At 40.3% G+C, this 23,433-nt stretch overlaps 2 protein-coding genes across 2 annotated transcripts in view; one reads left to right on the forward strand and one right to left on the reverse strand.

Annotated features, from left to right (window-relative positions):
• The first annotated feature begins 6,912 nt into the window (after positions 1–6,912).
• Positions 6,913–19,557, forward strand: LOC138047368 (uncharacterized). Its single transcript, XM_068894198.1, has 4 exons — positions 6,913–7,154; positions 8,819–8,863; positions 15,384–15,550; positions 16,930–19,557. The coding sequence occupies exons 1-4, from the start codon at positions 7,042–7,044 to the stop codon at positions 17,043–17,045; spliced, it is 441 nt and encodes a 146-aa protein (XP_068750299.1). The 5' UTR covers positions 6,913–7,041; the 3' UTR covers positions 17,046–19,557.
• Positions 19,558–23,344: 3,787 nt separating this feature from the next.
• LOC138046822 (ubiquitin carboxyl-terminal hydrolase 32-like) overlaps positions 23,345–23,433 on the reverse strand; it is a 7,794-nt gene continuing 7,705 nt past the window's right edge. The window contains exon 11 of the mRNA XM_068893401.1: positions 23,345–23,423. Coding sequence (XP_068749502.1) covers positions 23,345–23,423 — 79 coding nt within the window. The remainder of the gene's footprint in view (positions 23,424–23,433) is intronic.

Raw genomic sequence — 23,433 nt, forward strand, 5'->3', positions numbered from 1 at the left:
TTGTTGGCGAGTGATAATACAGCATTATCAAACTGTGTTAAAATATTGTCCCTGAGCAGCTAGCCGGTGTGGTGGTCGAGTGGTTAGGTGACGAGTTCCCCGTCCACACGCTTGAGTAATCTTTTCAAACAAATATGACCATTTACCATAATCCACATCAATCTTTCAGTCTTCTAAATTCACGATAATTGTGAATTCAAAGCAAATTAACAATTCAGGATAATCGCGAATTCAAGAGCGAGAACGGGTTCGCCCTCAGCCCCCATTCGTTTTTCGCTTTCCCAACTATCTGGGAGCCTGGAACAGACTATAGATCGTTAAGCCCCTATTTTACTTACTCTGCAACTGTCACCATTGTTTTTGGTCATGCGACATCTAGTTTTTTCTGACCGGAGAAACTGAAAACTGAAAAAGTAAGTACACGGATTTATATTAAAATATAAAACTGAGTTGTTTTGTAAACAAAGACCCAGCTTACATGTGCCAATTTTAATTCCTATTTAGACCGGGCTACTAATTGTGTCCGAATTAGAAATGTCTGATCCCGCTTGAAAATTCAGTCGTGGTAACACCATCTTTGCTTAACACTAAGGCCCCGTCCACCATACGCTTTCGGATATTTTTAAATTCGCAACTTCGCCTTCCGTCCTCACGTATCCGGCGAATCCGGCATGCGAATCCACAACTTTTTGAATCCGCTGTCCAGAGTGGAAAGTTTTGAATCCGCAAAGATTTTGGAATGGTGTGGACGGTCGAGTCCGGATATTTTCAAATCTGATGACGTTACAGGGCTGGCGTAGTGGTGAGAGTACTCGCCTCCCACCAGTGTGGCCCTGCCGGGTTCAATTTACCCTGACTCGACGTCACATGTGGTCTGACTTTGTTGCTTCTCTATTATGCTCCAAGAGGTTTTTCTCCGGGTACTCCTGTTTTCTCCTGTTCTCAAAGGCCAACGTATGAGTGTCTCAATTCCCTCTGTATCTGAAGAACGGATAGGTTTTAAGTCTCAAAACTTCACAATCATTTTGCTCTTTATAATCTTGAAAACATGTTTAAAGACTAGCTTATCATGCACCCGTGCTACACAATCTAAATGGGTATCTGAGATGGCTTGCACCCACTGATCTAAATTTAGATTATGTGGGTATCATGACCCATTTAGATTGTGTAACACTGGTGTATCATGACCAAAACGAATGGATGGTATTTACGCAAATGGCTTTTCAGGCCCGAAAAGTTATCGGGACCACGGCGTCATATGTGAGTTGAGAAGGCTGTCGGGTTCTCGACTTTGTCAGTTCTCTTTTCTGCTACGAGAGGATATTCTCCGGCTACTCCGGTTTTCCCCTCTCCTCGAAAACCATGCAACGTTTGAGTTGATTTCAATTTACAGCGTCCCGAATAAGTGCCCAAGAGCTAGAAGACAGCAGACACTTACATAAAAGTTCATCATCATCAACCTTCTAAATATAGACCTCTGTGGCTCGATACCTGGTAAGCGCTTAAGAAGTATAAGTTTCCACGGTATTTAACGCTGGTTAGCATTAACCGTGCTTCGAGGCAACCCGGGCCTGGGGCCCGTTTCTCGAAAGTCCAGAAAACGTTCGGGCCCGAAAAACCATTTGTGAAATTGCTAACGGCTTGTTTTGGAAAGCCGATCTTTTAACATGTTTTCAAGCTAACTAAAAGAAACACGTCTGTGAAGTTTGACGACTTAAATCCTCTCCGTTCTTGAAATACAAAGAGTGTTGTGACACCCGAAAATGGCCCGTAAAGTTTCCGGACTTTCGAGAAACGGGCCCCTGATCTATGAGACCAGAAGGACTAACTACAGTAAAGACTGAATTGAAGGAGTCGAAGACTGTAATTGAGACTTAAATTGTTGCAAAGGAAGACAAAAAATCTATACGAATTTCAGATATCTGACTATCATTGCCAAGTCTATTATAACTCGCGGCTTTTCACGAAAAAACGAGAAGGCAAACAACAAGCGATAGCCCGGCGGGTAATCTAGTTGTTTTTGGGTTTGGCTTCATGATACATTGCATAAGACAACCTTTTATAACAACTAAGTTCTGTAGTTAAATTTCTGTCCTGAGCTGTTCGATGCAAAAGTATACTTTAAGGTTTAAAAGCACTATCATAAAGCAAATATTAACATCTTGTTCAGTGTTTTTAATTTCATTTTGTAAGATTCATTTTTAATTGATAACCCATTTTGTGTTACTGATATGACGAGAAGGTAATTTTTGCAGCATGTCTAAAAAAAAATTGAAGAAATGTTAAAAAAACAATTAGTCCCGAAATTTCCGATGTACTTTTAAAGCACTCACCACCATGATACAATACAATACTATACAATACACACTTAATTGACCGCTCCCCACAGGGGTTCTTCAGGGTCAATGAAACACAAAGAAACTACGGAACGAAACAACAACAACTGTTAAGAATCCCAACTGGCCAGAGGCAAACCAGTTGGCTATTTACAAGTGCAGCAGGGAAGTTGAACCAGGGACTACCCAAGGATCAAATTCAAAGAATGGTCAGAGCGAATCTTGAACCCGGAATCTCCGGATCTCAAGGCAAGCGCCCTATTAAACCACTGGACCACACTGCCTCCTGAGCATTTTCGGTATTGATTACAGAAAAATCATACTAGCCCAACTTATTCCTACTTCACAGACAAAGAAAGAGACAGTTTATACGTCTAATTTAATTTATATCTTTGAAAAAAAGGAAAATTATGGAAAACCTGACGTGGATGAATAGACTGAATATTGTTGCTGGTCATTTTGATCATTTTGAGCTTGATTTCTTAAAAATCGACTGATTTGCCAGAGATCGTGGTTTACGCACCTGATTGAAAAGTCGAGTCTTCGGTTTGAAATCACCAAGTTCTCCGCCAACCTCTTCTAGAACACAATTGCTGCTGTGGCAGATTTTAATCCGGCGAACAAATAGTTTTTGGTTTCTCGGAATAAGGCTGAATTCTATTTCCTTTCGTGAAATGGCAAAATCACTTGCTGTGCCAGTGAGTTGGGGTCAATTTTTATTTGATCTGGTATTTTGATATAATTTGGTTTTGTCACGATTAGATCTGGACTCCATTTCAAAGCTTCATTTCAAATGAGCCAATATAGTTGTGTTTGCCACGCAACGTGAACGTTTTCTCAACATTCCAAGTCATTAAAACTGCCATCAGTTTATCTTTGTTTTATCTGATTAAATCAAATTTTAAACGCTTATGACGTAAGAGAAGATCTAGAAATTCTCGAAAAGTTAAAAACAATAGGATAAGCCTCATTTATAGTGGTGAAAGCATTTTCCTCATGTGCAATTCTTAGATCTAGAAATCAATATGACAGCTATACCCAAACCTTGTTTTTCTTTGAACAATCTGTCCATTTCAGGAGTGCAACTTTAAAAATTCTCAATTTCTTACGGCAAACAACATAAATATTTTACCACAAAAGCCATGCATCGAAAGTCATGCATCGAAAATGTTCGAACCGATAATCAGTGACTTGTGCATGATGTAAAACCATCTAACGCTTCGCAGATAGCCGAAGTTTTCAGAAGTCTCAAGATCCTCTCTAGGAAGACACAACTTATGAGTAAATTTGATATGAAATTCTTGGTGACAAATGACAAAGAATCTTTCGTCTAGCAACATTTTAACTTTATTATCAAAATAGTGGTTCAAAGAGATATTAAAAAGTGTATGCCAATTGATAGTGAGAATGGTGTACAGCAGAGATTTAATTACAATATGGCCGCTAGTGCTATTTTTACAACGCCAGGTCATTCCAAAACCCGTATTTACGCTACAAATACAAAAGAAACCTTTGATCTCAAAACAAATCAGCGCTATCAGTTATCAGCTTTTTATAACTTTATTGGAAAAAGAGTAAACACTTTTAATCATAGTTTCAGAAAAAAAAGGACGTGATTATCGCTTATTTTAAGCTGCTGTTACACGTTGAAACTTTTTAATAGCTAACACTTAAGGCTGGTTTTCATATGATCGCAGACGATCGCGGATCACAGAAAGTTCTGCGATCGTCAGCGATCATATGGAAACACACTTCTGCGATCGTCTGCGATTCTGCGATCATATGGATCTGCGATCGATCACCAGTGTGTGGAAAGCCCCAAGTTCTCGTCCTCCTCCTCTATGACTGTTGTTTGCTGCAATTTTCGAGCGAACGTAACGCGCGTGTACATTTGAAATTTTCGCTGACCGAAATGTGTGGCTACAGTCGGCTCTGCAATCGTTTGCGATCTGCGATCCGCGATCGTCTGCGATCACATGGAAACCAGCCTTTACGTGCAACGGAGCTGCGGAAACAAGTTTCAGCAGGCGTTGCATCGTGTGCTAACTGATGATCGGTTTCGTGGCGAACAGTTTTTGAACTTCCGTTGCGAGACATCCAGTCTCGCAACGGAAGTCTCCCGCTTTCTACTTCTGTAACAGTCGCAACGACAACAACAACAGCTTTATCATTTATATAACGCAAAATACATGGGTATATGATCTAATGCGCTTAACGATCGCAGTGGTGATAAATACGAAAGTTATTAAATAGTTTCACCGCGTGACCGGCCAGTATAAAATGCAGACTGTAGATTGCAGACTGCAGACTAGGTTTAAATGCAGACCAGGTACAAAATGCAACCAACCTTAGGGTCACGCAGTGTCGGTCTCCTTTTTTCTGCCTCGAAATTTTCCTGCTAGGTCATTTCGTTTTAAAAAAATTATTGTTAACATTGAGAATTTGTATTTGGTATTTGGTGTTCCAAAACAAAGTAATGGCGACCAGGATGGTGTACCAAACTAATCCACCGCGAATTGAACTATATTTTTATGCAAATAGTTTCTTTTAAACTCTTGTTCTTAGGCCATCGTAGCTTGATTAAGAAAATAACACAAACAGCGGTGATAAACATTGTATTCCAACGCATTTTGATAAAACTTGACGTTTTCCAACGCATTTTTATAATTGACGTTTCGTATACTAGTCAACACACATTTTCAAAAGTGACCGTTACAATTTTTAAAAACTATATATATATATCGTAAACAATAGGGGTCTGGGACCTAGACTGAGAAAAATGATCTGCAGCAGTACGTGTCTAGACATAATGAAAAGTAATAGCTAAAACAGCAATAGCCTCTCACTACTAATATTGACATTAAGGGAAGGCTTTAGCTCTTGAATGAACAAAGTCTCTTTAATTTTGCAGTGAAAGTCAGTTTTTCCGGACGCTAAAATGTCAAAGTGATCCCATTTAATATACCAGTATACCCAAAACAAATAAGCCAAAATACCCAAAAATACCCAAAATTCATCCAAATATACCCAATTGAATTGAAGCATTGTATACTGTATACCTGAAATTCAAAGAAAGTGATATACCGAATACTTGTATTTAGGCTGCAATATACCGTATACCCGATTTAAAAAGGCCCTGTATACCGTATACCCAAAAACCCTGGCCGACCCTGAAAGAAAGCAAGCAATTCAGGCATAATCTCACAGGAAACCGGAGACGAGGATCGATGATATGATAAGATGAGATGAGATAATTAATCTTGGATAATTTATTTACCGTCATAAGGCGCAAGAGGGAACAAAAAGAGTGAAGGTTCCTTTAAGTAATCTAACTGCTTAAACGAATATATTAATACAGTGACCAAACCACTGGCGGTAAATGAATGGAAAAAGATCTATCTCCTAAAACGGTCAATCTGTTTTCTGCATTTCTGTCGTTGGATGGCAACGCGTGCCACAGATGACTACGGATAAAAACAAAATAACATAGAAGCCATCATGTGCACATGCACGTGCAAGTGTCGGTGGAGAACAATACAAGTTGAACAGTCAAAAGTTTGGAAAGTGAAATGTACTATGGTAACTATGATAACTACTATTTCTGATAACAATCATTTATTAGCAAGGAGTTGGCATCTGTTTACACAATATTACAACGCCACAAACTGAATTAATCGCCCTGATTAGGTTTTCATTAAATTAACTTGATGCCGATTGGGATGGAAGGAATGTATTGCTCGTTCCAGAAGACGTTCGAGGGGGAGGAACGCCAACCTCGTTCCCAGGGTCTCTCTTCTCTGCCTCCATTGTCGTTGAGACAATGGAGGCAGAGAAGAGAGACCCTGGGAACGAGGTTGGAGGAACGCGTGACGAAGCCCTAAGGACGTCTACGGCGAGGCTACAAAACGCCTGGTTTGACAACTATTTTGTACGGACGTGATCTCAGCATGGGGCAAATAAGAACCGTGACTTGTTTCCTTGTAAAGTGTTGAAGAGAATTTTGGATTCAATCATTGAAGTTTCTTTGTCAAGGTTTATTATCGATATGTTGAAACATAATTGGCTTACTCTTTTAATGTGATCGTTCATCAACGTGCACCTAGAGAGAAGTTTGTGGTTAAACTCTAATTCCCTGTGCCCATGGTACGAGCAGCCAAAAGCGTGGATCAGTACTTGATCTTGAATGTTGAACGGCTGCCTTAACAATCTCAATTGTGCTCAAGTTTTAATAAAAGTTACCTGATAATTCTAAACATAGAGCAAACCATTAAAGTAGTTAAAATATCATATGTCATAGCTGAAGACAGACCCAAATTGTCACCAATGCAATCTTTTAGTGATCGTGAAGTATTACACAGCCTTTTATATACGTACGTGTTTCCCTCAATTAAGACTGGAATATGAAGGAAGCGAGTGCCTCGTTTCATCTCATATTAGCTACGGTCCTTTATTACATCATCCGACTCGAATCTACCACGTTATTTCCGCCTTCTTCGGTGACATAAAAACCAAACGTCGAAAAAGAAACGAGATCGAAAGGGAAATTCCCCTCAGTGACGAGATTCCAAGGGCCGGAGAGCTATCCAAGACAAATACTATTTTAATGCGATAAAATCGTTCGAGCGTTAATGCTGAGGAAGTTGACGGGAAGAAGTCCACATTTAAAACGTTTGGAAAAGGAGTTAAATAATTAAAGTCCATCGAAATGAACAATTACGGGGATGGAGCCGTACGAATTGCTGTTCGTGAACAGTTAACCCAAGTTGGGGGTGTTGCAGTCGCAAAGAAAACTGTAGTAGCTACAACACCGGAGGGAGGGTAAGTCTAACTGAGAACAGTCATTGATGTTGATAGCGTTGGATTCCGAAAGCATTGAACAGAGGTGTTTGGGATATATAGGGAAAGGCAAAGGTTGATATGACAGAGATAGCGATGCAGAGCTGATCAAAGACGACGAGGACGCTGGCTCATCGATGATGCCAGCTCAAAACAATAGAATAAATTGACGAAAAATTCTCTCTCCAATAGCGAAAACAATCTCTCCGCTTGTCAAATCAACATTTCCGTGGATTTCGTTTCCGCCCTTTGCTGCAAGGTCAGACATGCTAAGTTTACTTGGAGATTATAATGCAGATGAACAAAGTTTTTATCGATGCTTGCCGTTTCACGGATTCACGGACGACATTTCCTAGAAATGAGTTCACTCGCTTCATTTCGCAATTTATGCTTTGCATAAGAGTAAAACTTTTTGCGCCTGCATTGAGTTCACGTGGGATAGAAGATCATTTCTTACATCAGACGTGAAGAAACTTGAAAACACCATGAATTCTTGCATTTCTATAAGCTTGACTAAACTTTGATAACGAAAAGAAAAGAATGGGCTAACAGTAGCTTGCAACTGATGACGTTTCACGGATTACATTTCCTGGAAATCAGTACGTTCAGCTTCATTCCAAGCCTTGATCGAATTGGAATAATCCGGCCCATTTGTTTGCAAAAGTTGGCATGTTTTGTCGGCAATGAGTTCAAATTGAGATGGAAGGTCATTCCATCCACCGAGCCTTACACGAATACCTCGAATTCTTGCATTCCTATTGCCGCTACGGAATTTGATAGGAAGAGAATGGGATGAAATTGATGTGTGACTGTCCACACTAACGTGTGAACTGAATTGAAGAAATTGCATGACTATTTGGCATTTGTTAAAACAGATACAGCTCTCTAGTAGTTGACTTTCAACCTTTCTCGGGTCCTATTGGGAACATACTGTGACTGTAATTAGTTGTACTTTTCCCTTCTCGGTGAATGAGAACAGTTTACTACTAATTTTCTTGGGTGAGAATTTGCATTTAGAGTCGCTTCGAAAATGAGGCTAAGAGCGAATATGGAAAATTGTGACTTTTTTGATCAGCATTGATCCCTTAAGCCTAGTTTTCATATGTCGGGAAAATCCCAGACGATCGGGCATTTCGCAGTTTCCCGATCGTCCCAGATTTTGCCGACATATCTGAAAATCGCCAGACGCTTGTCCCAGATAAATGGAAAGTGCGCCAAACCAACAGTTCGCCAAACCTTGCAATTAAACCATCGCCGACGTCTCCGACAGTACAAACTTGAGTTTTCATATGTCGGGAATCATCACCGACGATCGAAAAAATCTGGAAAGCGTCGGGAAAATAGAAACGCTTTCTATTTTCCCGATTCGTCCCCGACCATCCGAGATTATCGGGGATGTCTACGGTTGAAGGTTTTCATTAGTCGGCAAAATCTGGGACGGTCGGGAAAATGCGAAATCCCCGATCGTCTGGGATTTTCCCCACATATGAAAACAAGGCTTAATTACCGAAGTGAAGCGGATGAGGTGTATTCCTTCGCCTTTATCCGAAATGGACAATTAATAAATAATATCTGAAACGTCGTTTTATAAATTGGCATGCAGTTGTTTATTAATTTTTGAATGACGAAAGAATTTTATTTTTCAGTATGGTCGCATATGAAATTCAAGCCGTCCATGGAGCGCCTGCCGGGTAAGATTGTTTCCTTCTCCACTCCAACCAAAGAATAACTAAAGTCCTGAGGAACAAATTTTTGCAATCATTTTTTTAAATTTTTTTTTTTAAAGTGTTATCAGAAAAACAGCACTTTTGGGTTTGAGGATTAGGATTCCTTTCCCACCTTGGACAGCTAGTTGTCTCTTTAAAATCTTGAGCGGGCCAGGGGCGGATCCAGGGGGGAGGTGTAGGGGGTGCGTAACCCCCCCCCCCCTCCATGAGATGACCTTAGGCTTTCTAATACAACTGCAAAGAGAAAAAAAAAACGTCACCAGTCAGCTACGCCATTCCTTAGTGGTGCAGCAGCACCTTGATCCGCGGGGGCATTACCATGAATAACACTATTAATAATAATAATAATAATAATAATAATAATAATAATAATAACGTCTTTATTAAAAGCATCCGATAAAATTACATATCTGATGTTACAGTAAAAAATTACAATGATTAAGATGAATAGAAAAGATTAAATTGATTAAAAATTCATATGGGGTATTTACACAACTAGATTATATTTAAAAATTAATCTTTTAAAAAAGCTATCTTTAAAACGTTCAGTGTTAATGCAGGGCCTGACGATGGAGTTCCTTCGAAGGTTTACAGTATGGTCTTTGTACCTTGGGAGCAAGCTTTTTAATGGATGATAATCGCGTTTGAGGCTACAAAAAAGGCGTCTGTCGCTTTTCTCCAAAAGTTCATATATGTTGTAATTGGCCGACGTCAGGAGCTCATCAAGATGGGCTCCTGCCGACGTATAACGCCTCTTGTAGCATCTCTGTAGAAACCTTTGTATAACAGTAAGATCGGAAACACTTGCAGCATAAACCGAAAGACCGTATAATAACTTAAGGATCACAACTGAATTAAAGAGGTGGTCTATTTCATCTTGTGTATATCCTTCTTTACGTAGGCTTCTGATAACAAATAAACACTTGTTGGCTTCTAGGAGCTTGGCCTTGACATGCAAGCCAAATTTACAATTACCTTGAATTGTGACGCCTAATAAAGAAATGTTATTATATTGTTTGATATTGTGAGACATTGGGTAGACTGTAGAATTGCCTCTCTTACGCATGATTATCTCCTTACATTTACTAGTGTTACAATGCATGTCATTTGCAACAGTCCAATTCATAAACTTGGACAAGGCAATGTCAGATATATCCGGGGAATCCTTAGTAATCGTGACTAAGACAGTTGAATCATCTGCATATTTAAACAAGGATATATCTTTGTACCCATCTATCTCTAGGTCATTCAAAAATAAGTTGTAAAGATATGGGCCACTGACACTTCCCTGTATTGTTCCCTTGTTAACAATTTTCCACTGGCATGTCAAGTTATTAAAAATCACCCTTTGTCTTCTGCCATCTAGAAAGTTGGCATACCACTTAACAATGAATACATCAAGTGGACTATGTTTCAGCTTTTCAACTAGGAGATTCAGGGGCGGATTTAGGGGGGGGGGGGCGGGCGAGGGGGCCGCGGCCTCCCCTTTCAGTTCGTCGGAGATTCATTTTTGTCAAAATATACAATAATTTTATAATTTTGTAAGCAATCTGTTGGAGCTTTTGATTTTTTTAGCTAAAGCATGATTTTTCGCTAATAGTATGACCAAAGTTGTGCGAAAAAGCTTTCAACGTTACCGGCGTTAATGTTATCCTTTTGAAATGACGAAGAAGACTGGATGAGAATTACTTGTCTACAGTCAACCTATTTTACAGAGACTTAAACAACGTAAAATCTTAGTGTCTATATATATAATTATATATATTTTGGTTAGGTACAATGAGAATAACATTGTGACAGGTACGTGCTTATGTGCTGTTCCATCAAATCAAGAACCCTGTGTTCATTGCTGGCTTTTACACTGCCAAGCATCTTTTTGGATTCAGGGTAGGACTTAGCCGTTCGTTACAGGGTTCGACATTGGATGTTATTGAGGCATACAGGCATATTAACGTGGTGAAAGATCAGCTGGCAGATATACGCAAGGATGTAAAAACAGTGTTTGCGCATTCAGTGCATGAAAAGATTCAGAAAATGGCTAAGAAAGCAGACGTAAAGATCACCATCCTGCGCACTTGTGGTATACAGACACTTCATTCATTTCTTCCAAGGTTGTTGTGACTTTGGAGCGAAGAGTCACAAACCATGCATCATTATAACCACAACTTATCATTTTATTCAATATGGAATCCTGATATTTTACTTTCCAGATTGCACCAGATTGCATGTAAGAGTACCCAAATTTTCAAAATTTTCTGGGGGGGCATGCCCCCAGACCCCCCTAGAAAGTAGCGCCTAAGACGCTACTGGGGCGCGCTAACGCGCGCTGATTAGTATTCTTGTTCAGCCCCCACTTTCAAAAAATGCTAGATCCGCCCCTGAGATTGTGTTTAACGTTATCAAAGGCTTTAGAGAAATCCATCGTGAACATTCTCACCGCTAAGGTGTCCCGTTTATCCAATGCCGCAAGAAATGTATGCTGCATTTTCAATAGAGCGTTTACACAACTTCCACCTGAACCGGCGGTACGCAAATTGAGAATTGTTTAGATATTTCTCCAGGCACCTCTTGTTAAAAATATTATACACTGTTCTTTCAAACGTTCTGGCAATAACTGGAGTAACATTGATTCCTCTAAAGTCTGCATATTCGACTGGTGTCTCGACTTTTGGGAGTGGATTGATGCTGGCCTCCTTCCAACGACTTGGCCAGATCTGCCGAGCAAGAGATAAGTTCCATAAATTCTCGATCACTGGGGTAAATATCTCAGCATAATCCCTCCAAATCCAGAAAGGAATCCCATCAGGTCCTGTGGCAGTACGCTTTATTCGCGATAAGGCGAGAAACACTTGGAGGTAGCATATATATGTAAGAAAGTGTTGATAATATAATGAAATTCAAACAAGAAAACCTTTGTTCTTTAATATAACTGCAACAATAATTTATATATATATAAGGCCCAATAATTATGTGTGTATTGTCAATCATTATCATTATAAATGTAATATCCTGATCATCATCATTCTCATCCTGATCGTCATCATCGTCATCCTGATCATCATTGTCATCTTGTTCATCATCATCATCATCATCATCATTTTCATTGCCACCATTGCCAGAATTATGGTCACGGTCATGGTCGTCATCATCATCCTTATCAGCAACAGCAGCAGCATGGCATACAGAAGGCTTTCCCACAAACCTGTGGATGGCAAGGTGAACAGGGGCAAGAGCATCACCAGAAAATATGTTAAACGATTTCAGGTGCTTCAATGCCTCAAGATGAAATTTGGGCTTGAGCTTATTCAGCTCCTGGCATTGTATTTGTTTTTCAACTGGAATATTTTCTTCTTTCATCACCAGCTGACAAAGCTTTGATGATTTTGATTTGTCAGGGATCAACTTGGTCAATATTTCTGTACATCTTTTATGTAGCCTTTTCTTTTTTTCTGTTTATACTTTTCTTTTGTTCTCTTTTTTCTTCTCTTTCTTCGTGCATTTTCCTTAGAAGTTTGATCTAGTTGAACTCTAGATCTTGAAAGCAGAAGGAGTGATCTATTTAAATCATTCTCCACAGTCAAAAGTCTCTTGATGTTTTCTTGAAGTTGCCCAAGTTTGATTGTGAGGTATTGATGCTCTTCTTCACAGCCTTTTTTTATTCCCGAAATGTTGCTGGACTGTAACAGCCTTTCTCTCCTTTGTTTTAACTGTCCATCAAGTTTCTCTGCATCTTTGACACTTGCTTTCACTTAACATAACAGAGAAGTGCAAACGTTTCGGTCACACTTTTTCATATTGTCCTTGGTTATGTTACAATACTTAGGAATACCACTGGCAGAGTTGTTGTAGAACTCAACTTTTTCGGACAGCTTCTCGTCAAGCCGTACATGGACACTGGCATAGATAGACCTCACTATTCCAATGAAATGCGAAAGCATCATCACGTGTTCATGACAATTTATTCTTGTTTATTGATATGACTGAACAAGACGATGTTTTGAAGGTATCCTGCTCTGCTAGTTGTCCTCACCTTTCGTATGAGAAACAGGATCAAGGATACTTGGAACAGAGATGGAACGCTCACTACTTCTGAAAGAGAGTCTCGGCAAAGTTTAAATGTCAACTATCTTTTGACCAAAATTTCCGACTTGGAAGTACGCCTTTCTAATAGAAATTTGAAACACCTTTGGGATGCCTATCTAGATTGCACAGCTTCATGCAGAGATGTGTTAGAAAAACTCAGAAAGCTGGGACTCCCATTTGGTGTGAAGCCCATATGGGCTGATCTCACCGATGCTGGCTCAGGAGTTGGAATTTCCAACTGGCAGGTGGAGGAATAAACTGTTTGACGGCTTATCAGACCAACAGGTTTCACAGCTAACTGTGAATGAATTTGTACAACACCAAATGCAAGTAATACGCAAAAATGCCCTGGAAGTCAGTGAAGACGTCGTTAACAGGTTGGATGGTGCGCCTGCTCTTGGGGAGTTCATTTCTGCGTACCGAACTCCCGTCGAGGATGAACAGTTTTTTTTCAATAAGCAATTTATAGAACAGCCAGACAAAGATTCTATAAGTACTCCAGGAGCATCATATCTTAAAAACTGAATACGTGATTTTTTTTAACAGCCACGACATAAGAGGAGAACTTTACATCGAACTCGTTAAAGACCGATGCAGAACAACTATTGGACGCAAGTGTGATTTCTGTTCAAGCCATGTCTGGAAATCTCCAAAGCCTTTCCTGGGACTGAATTCCTGCCCCATATCCTGACTACTTGAAATTGCCCAAGTATCATTACAAGGATGTCTTCGAGACGACGATGTTTCAAGCTGATGACGCAATTCGTGAAGTCGACGATTACGTGCTACGAGCGCAATTGAAGAAGCAATTTTATGACGGGAGTGTCATTAGATAAACCAGACACCATTGACGAGTTTTGTAAGAAATACATCGTTGAAGAAAATTATGTTAGAGAGTACGTCAATCACCTTTTGACTCTGCAACGATCTAGTACCATTCGCCAAAACCAAAGAACAACTGACAAACTGGCTCGACAAGCAAAACAGTATGATCACTATGATTTGAATGGACTAGCTACTTCGTATGAAACGTTAAATCAACTCTACACAGACGAACTAGTGAAATATTTCAGGCACCATAATTTATTGCTTATGGGAAAGAAAAAAGACAAGATTATGCGATCATGGCCCACTTCAATGAAGATGACATTGTGGAACAATGTTACGAAGAAGAAAGTGATTATGAGGATGAAGACGACGACAATGACGAGGAAAGTGATGATGGCGGTGATGATGAAGTAGTGAATCTTGTTGAAACTGATAATGAAGAAGCATTTGATGATGTTCCTGTTTCTGGTACGTGCATTCCGAGTTCGAGGTACCTGTCTTCAGACTGGCTGGCGTAGGTACGACTCCAGAGCGGAAATCACAACACTTTTTTACCGCTCTTGTTTATATTGTTACAAACAAACATCAGTAAGGTGAATACGGATATAAGACAGCCCCATGAAATTTTCTCTATAGAGCATACTTGGCTATTCTGCTTATTTTCTGGTTATTTCTGTATATTACTTTATTTAATATTAAATGGAACATTAAAGTCTGTCTGTGTGTGTATGGAAGTGGGTGGGGAGGGGGGGGGGGAGCATGTTTTCCCTTCTGATCAAGAGGAGGGATTCCTAACAAATCTGTTGTGATTTGGGGGATCTAAAAATATTGCACTGTCTAAAAATAATCCTCTGCTCCCACCCCCCGTAGTATACATAATGAATGCAGCCTTAACTTGGGGCAGCTTTAACAAGGCTTCGTGCCATCCAGATCTGATCGATTTCAGTCTCTACAAATTACACTTCAACTAAATCCTGTCAATATACAGTGCCATGCAGTCATCAACACCACCAAAATAAAGCAGGCATGCGCTAAAAGGTGCTTTGATTTTCAGCGCTAAAAAGCCCTTTGAGTTGTCCATGTAGTATTCTTTTTGGGCTGGCGATAACCTTGCTTCGAGAAATACAACCCCGAAAGATTTCTTGGGTTTTCCAGCTCTACAAAAAATTAATTACCCTTAGACAGTTAATTCTGTCGATATCCAACTTGATTGAATCGGAAGAATCTCAATGCCTTTGCATTTAACAGTTGACATTTTGTATCAGCATTGAGTTCACCGTTACTTCCCATGATCAGTCCAGTTATAAAAACGAACACCTCCAATTCATGCATTCCTATTGGCTCGAATAAATTTGATCATGAAGAGAGCAGAACGGGCTGATATTAGCTTGCAACTGATGTCGTTTGACGAACTATATTTCCTGGAAATCAGGTCATACAGCTTCATTTCACGACTCGATTGAATTGGAATAACTGCAAAACCTTTTCATAACAGCATTGCCATGAAATTTAAACTTATAAAATAACGCAGGATGTACTGAAAGTTGCTCTTTATTTTCGGTGCTTTCAACAGCAATCCAATGCAGCAGCGAGCAAACATCGTCTATCCTCAGCAGATGCAATTACAGCAAGCTCCAAGTAGAGTTGTGATATCTGAATATGAACCTCCTGAGCGGAACTGCAGTTATTACTGCTTTGCGTGTTTGAGCGGCTATGAGTGGTACGATCCGAGAGGAAAAGGTATAATAGTAACAATCTTTGTTTTAAGCGTCAACTACTGTATTTAATAGACCATTTTACAGTTCTGTGCCCAGTTTCCAGGCCTTTTAATAAAAGGGAGGCTGGGGTTGACCTAGCTTTGCTATCAACCTCAGGAAGTACGACACTATACAGCAATAAAATATGGTCACGGTGTTCAACAAGAGGTGCTACCCTACCCCACTTCTTTTCTTATGTAAATAGAAATTCGTTAGCATTGAAATAACATGATCTGCATAAGAAAGGCTTCTGTTCAAAGGCCTGGTAACTGAGCACAGAGCTGTAAAATTGTCTATTAGGGATGTTTTACAGAAATGAAATCAAATGAAGTCAGATGACATCAAATCGTATCTTGGTTTGTTGAGGAGAGTGGAAAACCGGATACCCGGGGGAAAAACTCTCCAAGCAGAGTAGAAAACCAACAAACTCAACCCGCGTGTGACGCCAATTCTGGGAATCAAACCCAGGCCACATTGGTGGGAGGCGAGTGCTCTCACGGCCATCCCTGCTCGTGATCAAATTCCACGGTAACTCAATCCGGGGGATAAGGGCCATGCCATGATCACGATTTCTACTATTTGCCACCCTAATGCACACTGTTGAGGACCTTAACATTTTAATTTGCGAAAAAACTGAAAAAAAGACAAACGTTTGGTTAGTTAGGAACAGCGCGCCCATTAATTCATTTGAATTTTTTGCTGATTGCTGACGCAATGTTTCTCGCGTAAGAAATAAAAACGTTTGGTTTTTTCCGGTGAAGTCTAAAGGCCTGGCCAAACGCTCGCAACATTTCAACTCAACATCTTGCAACATTGTTGGGCACAACATGTTGGATACGTTTGGCCACCCTGTTGCGGTATGTTGCAACATGTTGGATGATGTTGGATCAAATTTCAAAACGGTCAAATTTTTCGTGCAACATTTTGGATGTTGCATGATGTTTGTACTCGTTTGGCCACGTTCACGCAACAATGTTACGCTAAGGCATGCGCGTTAGGTCTACTGTCTGCGCGCCAGGGGCCTGGGGCACATTAACATTGAAATGATGGAAATGTTGCGTGCGTTTGGCCAACAATGTTGCAAGATGTTGCGTTGAAATGTTGCGAGCGTTGGCCCGGCCTTAAGAATTTTTTTTCTCTATTATTTGGAGGATTTTGGTTTAATTTTGTTTATTGGGATTATCGCCGGAACACACACGCCCTCCCTCTCAAAAATCTATTGTTGTTTCAGGGGTTTTTCGCTTTCGAGCCGGTAGCGGACAAGATCCCTGGGACCGCATTTAAAAACGGACTTTCAAGATTTTTTCAGTTTTTAAAATCAGTTTCTTTCTACGTTTATCACTTTGTTTCATTATTTATTAGGGATTTGCTGGGCTTTTCTGCTCGTCTTACTGTGGTTGATCGTTGGTGTCGTGGTGTTCGCACTGGTTATTGTGTACTGGGTACTCAAATGTATCACTTGCAACTCTGATGACTAGTTTCATGTAGTTTCTACCCTTTTAATCAGTAACAGTAGGGAGCGTAACCACCAGGCGTTTTTTTGCCATTAACGACTGCCGGAAGTGAGCTATTCTCTTTTTAAACACCACATTTAGGGCGTGTTCGATTGACCGTATTCCGGGATAGGAATACATGGAATAGAAGTTAGAAGTCCTCCGCTTTTACGGAGATTCACATTAAAGTTGTCAAACACCCGCTAAAATGCTATTTTAAACATATCTTTACTATCCTTGTTGCTTTAAAACGCCAAACATACAGTTTTAAATCATTACACCACGTATTGTTATTCCGGAATAGGGTCAATCGAACGCGCCCTTATATAGACCAGTTCCCGCCCTTGAATGCATCATGGGTAATCAGGGCAACATGGTGGGAAATTCGAAAATTTGTACGGGAATTCAAAGCAAAATAAACTGTCCATTACTCTACTTTTCTGAATTTCGCCTTTATAAACCAAACAAATAAGTTCAATTTCACAACTGAGATGAACTTGACTTTGTATTTGTTCTTTGGAATCCTAAATATTACTTTTTTGCCTCCATACATTCATTTGTGCCTTTGGAATTGCAGGAAATGTATGGCAGAAACTTTGTTTAATAAAGTAATTTCTACATTATATTCTGTTTTGGAAAATAAAGAATCCAAAATTGCATATCATGAATACTTTTCATCGTTTTGAACTTCCTCACAAACCTTTGACTTTCTCTCCATCTTGCTCTTATTACCCATGATGCACTCAACAACTGACTCAAGAGCGCGAACTCGTCTATTACTAGGTATCTTTCCCTATCAGGGACGAGTACTTTAAGGAGCCCACGAGTAGGAGCGTCCCTATGCAGTATATCCTTGAGTCCACCTTTGCGCGTATCTTTCTATTTTTAGAACTAACCCTTCAGCAGGAGACTCACATTTACATCAATTTGCACAATTTGCATGCATTGTTTTTGCATTTTTGTTCTTCGTTTGACAATATCTTTATTCTGATTGGCCATTCTAAAAAGTGCGTGCCGAAGAACTCGTGGCGTTCTAAAAATAGAAAGATACGCGCAAAGGTTGACTCATAGGGCTTGTATTGGAGAGGCAAGCTCTATACTCATTATCACCGTATCCTCTCACGGCACCGTGTGGATTAGTCATTTTTCTCATACCCTCTTCACTTAAAAAAGCCTCCAGAGGCGGCAAATCTTGATGACGGTTCTTGAGGATAGATGTATTAATTCTAAAGAGATTAAGCATTGCGTTTAATTCAGTGAAAGAGCGAACAGCAGGTTGTTGTTGGTCCGTAACAGTTTGAAAATGATCTCATTGCAACTTTTCCCTGTCTTATGTAAAATTGCGCCATATCTGTTGTTAACAGGAAGAAAATGAGCTTTGACTTTTGGCAAAACGCAATTTTGGCCCAAATGTTTGCATTTTGCTGCAAACGCGAGGCTACATCTCTTGAATAAAACGACTCATGATTTTACAGTTGTGTGCTTAGTTACCTGGCCTATAAATGAAAGTGAGGCTGGAGTTGACCTGACATTCCGTAACACAGCTAATTCGCTACTTTCCCATTCCGATAGTGCAATACGTTTTGCGGGGTTCTTTGCATAAAAACAATACAAGTCATTTACTGTTGGGACTATATCATGCTTTAGTGAACTGGATATCCATTGTTTTAATACAAATAACACCCCCAAAATGAACTGTATTATGGGATTTGTGAAAATAGCGGATTTGTGTTCTTCATGTGTTTAGTTTGTTCGCTTCCCATGCGACATTTAGTATCGGAAACTCGTACGAAGAAACTACTCAGATATCGGCAGACTTGGTAGCGCGATGGACAGGTTGCTGTTTGTGGTAACAGCGTGAAAATGATCCTATTGTAACTTTTTCATATCTTATGTGCAGTTGTGCGATATCTATTGTTAACAGGCAAAAAGTTTTGATAGAAACCTTACTGCTTTTCTTATGTAAATTCCAACTAATAAGCATGAGAGCAACATCGTTAACATAACAAAAGGAAGGAGGTCACGTAAGCGCATGCATGCACGTAAGCGCATTGGCGTGAAACTCATTAGAAGTTTTAGAATTTTCCAGGTCTGTAAGTTGTGTTAAGGTAGCTCAGTTTCAACATTTGAAAGAAACGTTGTTATTAGAAGGATTGACACTACAACACTTTATCACTTAACAGCAATGGTATGGTACCATGTCAAACACCAATTATTGCTGAAAAATATTCGGTCATTTTTGTGACATAAAAGTTACCCTGGCAACAGGACAGCCCTGCAAGAACACCCCATATTTTGGCTTTAGCTGCGCATATTCAGAGCCACCTTAAATGCTTGAAAATTTAAAATAGCCTGAACTTAAGTTTGAAGTAGATCATCAAATGCAGGTAATAAGATTAATCCAACTATTTTGTGAACATTCCCGGCTAAAAAATGTCAAATTATATTATGACGGCTTGCATTGACTTTTGGTAGTAAAACGTAAGCTGGTAAACAAGACAAGCGTAAATAATCTTTCTTGAACCCACTCAGTTATATGAATTTAGATTTCAACGCTACAATCACTTGTCCTGTCCATTATCAATGTCATCCCGATTTAGGAATTTGTAAGTTGTTTGAGCTCCGTCGAAACCCGTTTCGTGTTTGAGAGAGCATATACTAGTTCACTGTTGATACATTATTAAGGCTGTTTGTAGTTTCTTAGGCGTATTCTGACATCCACGAGCGGCCTTGAAACTTGTACCACCATTCGCCTTCGTGGTCCTTTCGGAAGGTTCAACTTCTTAAAGCTCCTGATGCTTTTGCTTAATGCCAAATGCACCCGAATCCTCGCAACAAACTGCTGTACTTTAAGCTTCTGTAGCTAGACCCAGGACCCCCAGACCGCCTTCAGACAAGACGTATCCCCGTCATCGTCGAAAGAGACACCAACTTTTTTGGAAGAAAAGGCAAAGTACAAAACCATTCCTGCAGCAAAGAAGACAGCGCTGACTGCGCCAGCGATCATGACAAAAGGGAGGATGACGAGACAGGCTACCAAGTACATAATGGACATCAAGAATGCCAAGAATACACCTGAGGAAAGAAGAAAGAAACCTCTAGGGCGTTAGGAGAAATCGCATAAATCAGGGTAGAGTAAACTTGCAACAATATTGTGCCTCATCTCACTGTGTGAGAATTGTTACAATGAAACCGGTTGTTCGTTTGCGCGCCACTTTGCAATCTTGTCACGCAATGTTGCGTTTTTCATTGGCACTTTGCTCCGAGCAAGTTGAAGGTTCGAATTTCGCAACTTAAGCCTGGTTTCCATATGACCTGCAAACGGTCTGCAACCATCGGACACTGTCTGCGTCCGGTCTTAATCGCAGTACGATCGTAAACACCGGAGGCAAATGTTTTCCATTTAAATCTGAAGGCGATCGCAGACCAAGAGCACCCCACTAATCCTCTGGGAAGCGAGGACAAAAAGGCGAGCACTTACTTCAAGTCTAATTGGATGTGTTTCAAGGCGAACAATAGTGTGTCCTCCTTAAGGACACCACCGAGCATCTCAGACAACACTGCGATGTGGCGCAAGACGCTACCAGAACGATCGTGTCGCGGACTTTATCGCAGACCGTTGCAGATCATATTGAAACCAGGCTTTACGTAAAGTTGAAGTCCAATGGTAAGCCTTGTAATTATTCAATGGAATTTCACCACGCGGATTTTTAGCGGAAAACCAGTTGCCCTTATGCTAAAGAATTGTGGGCTTCAATTGAAATTTCAACCCCTTTACAGTCATTTAATTCTTGTGAGTTTTGTTTTAGGTCGATGAAGGAATGTTATTTCGAGACAACACGAAAAGTTTTTCATTGACTTCTGATCACACAACCTGCGATCTATTCAAAGTTTGCCAACAATCACGCCGGCGATACATTGTGGATTTGTTTTTATCTTAAAATTATTCTTTGCACAGCCTCGCGAATCCTACCCAATAAAGAGTTATTTTGGCCGTAAAATTTATATGTCAAATAATAGAATTTCAAGGTTGTTTGTTGAACGGATCCAAATACATGACATCTGGAAGCGTACACACCTGGCAGAAAGTTGAAATTGGAACTTGCAACTTCCTCAGAAAAAAACTGCCAATCAAAACACCAACATTGGCGTCTCAAAATTGCAAAGTGGCCCGCACGTGAACAACCGTTTTTAATGTAATTGATCATCATCAGCAGCAGCATCATCGTTATCAATATCGTCATGGTATTTGACTTCACACAATGCATTTTTAAAGAGTCCTTGCCACCGGGGTTGGGACTCTGAACCGGATACTGGTAGAGAAGTCACGTCCGAATGTCGATCCCTATTTTAGCCTTTGTATATGCCCTAAGTTTATTTCTTCACCGGAATCTCCCCTGCCTACGTGTCCTGCTCTAACTTACCTGCTGTAAAAAAGGGAAGGTTTTGTCCAGGAAAAAAGGACGGGGGATTGCGGGGGGGGGGGGGGGGGGGGGGTAAGAGAGGGGGAGTCATAGGACGCCAAACCCAAAGATTCTTCGTGCAAAAGACTAGTACCAGCTGGTTTTCTGAGTCTTACAGGTTTTTGTCTCTGAGTAAACCCACCCCTTGTCCCACCAAACTGTACCACTGGTGATCCTTGCTTACACCGCAACAGAATGCAAATACCCGCCAGCCAGCAATGAATCCTATTCTCGGCTTTTCTTTAACGTTCTTTTGTCTCGTCCATACGTTCACTTTTGTCCTTGCTTTTGGGAAATTTGATCATGGGTCTCGAAAATTTTCGCTTTTTTCTCCTCCGGTGATGGCTCCGATAGCATGGCATTATTGTTTGGTTTCCCCTTGATTTGTTTTGATTTTATTCGTGTGGAAGAGTCTTCACGCTCTGGCTTGACTGTAAGATAAGAAAAGCCGCTGTTGCAATCTTCAGAGTACTCCTCATTACATATTTTAACGGAATGGACGCGTTTCCTGACTGGTGAATGACAAATGCATGAACAGGTATAGGGTGCAGAGCGAGTAGAGAGTGAAACGTTTGCTATGGAAACAAAGCGATTGAGAAGTGATTTTTGTGTTTAATAGGAATTTAAGCAAAAGCGCGACGACTACGGCAGACAAAAACGTCAATCCCCAAAATATAACTTGGCGCTATCGCAAGTATTTCGTGATTATGTCGTCTTGTTCAATCTTTTAACAATACGGGCGAATTACCCTGTTAAATGGATGGGTACAAACGGTTTAAAAGCAAAAATAGAAATGACTAGTTCGTTTGTTAGATGCTCACGTTGCCCGTCAAAACCTCAATTTGGTAATTTTCCTCTTTTTTGTTTTGTTGAGTACGACAAAAAAAAATGCAGGAATTCGTGGTGCACTCGCAGCACGAGAATTCTTTTTAACCAATAATATTCTTGCTTTGTGGCGTTGCAGTACTGGAGCCGTAGCCGTCGTCTGGCTTAAATTAGGGAACTTAAGCAACGACACCAGCGACGACAAAACGGGATTGTCAAACATTTGCATATTTAGTGGACAAAAACAACAGCTTTTGCCACGTCCCGCACGTGTGTGTTTCATTTTGTCCCTTTTCTTTGCCGTCGTCTGCAAACCATCAACGTGAAATAGCCCTATTGAGGTTTTATTCAAGACATTTAACACTTGAGGATATATTTTCATTTTCCCTCCCTTAAATTAAGCGCCGTTCCCGACCAGTGTCATTCTTGTGGAACTACCACACCCTTGTCAATCTTGTCCATATTAAAAAGGTTGAAATAGTCACGAAAGCGTATTCCAGAAACACGAATTTATCTGTTGAGATGACGTTCTCCTGAGGGGCGATCGGCGGTTTCTTGGTTGCTGCAACCAATCATAGGCGTTTGTGGTCATCGGGCCCCATCTGATTGGCCATTATCTGTGGCAACCCTGTGATCTAAATTTAGATAATCCCATAAACTGATTGTCCAAGACCAAAAATGAGAGAGTTCGATTTCTTCTGGGTTTGGGGACCTAATAGAAGTAGCTTTGTGGAAAGCAATGTTCATTTTTCGAGCATAATTGTCGTAATTAAGAAGCTCAACAAAAGTGCAAGTCCAACTTGAAAGTAGAATTTACAGTATTTACTTCCTCTCCCATCCCCGTTCCGATGAAAAAAGCTTTCTATCTTAAAAATTTGTGAGTGGGGATGTGAGGATAGAATGAAGGAGGGATTGGGAGGGGCTAAAAGGGAAAATGTCACCTTTGTGTAGCCCCCCATACTCGTGGCACGAAATCCACAACTTTAGGTATAGAACTTACTCTCCTGCCCCTATGCATATTTCGGTGTATGATTTGATCATTATCAATCGAGTTTGCGATTGTTGACTTGACTTGCTGAAAAAAA

The sequence above is a fragment of the Montipora capricornis genome, chromosome 4 (genome assembly GCF_036669925.1).
Source record: "Montipora capricornis isolate CH-2021 chromosome 4, ASM3666992v2, whole genome shotgun sequence".
NCBI lineage: Eukaryota > Metazoa > Cnidaria > Anthozoa > Scleractinia > Acroporidae > Montipora > Montipora capricornis.

Excerpts from the sequence above, each read along its gene's own strand:
- LOC138047368 (XM_068894198.1), top strand. The coding sequence starts at position 7,042 with ATGAACAATTACGGGGATGGAGCCGTACGAATTGCTGTTCGTGAACAG. Across the intron at positions 7,155-8,818 it reads GCTACAACACCGGAGGGAGG|TATGGTCGCATATGAAATTC; the intron begins GTAAGTCTAACT and ends TTTATTTTTCAG. Across the intron at positions 8,864-15,383 it reads GTCCATGGAGCGCCTGCCGG|CAATCCAATGCAGCAGCGAG; the intron begins GTAAGATTGTTT and ends TGCTTTCAACAG.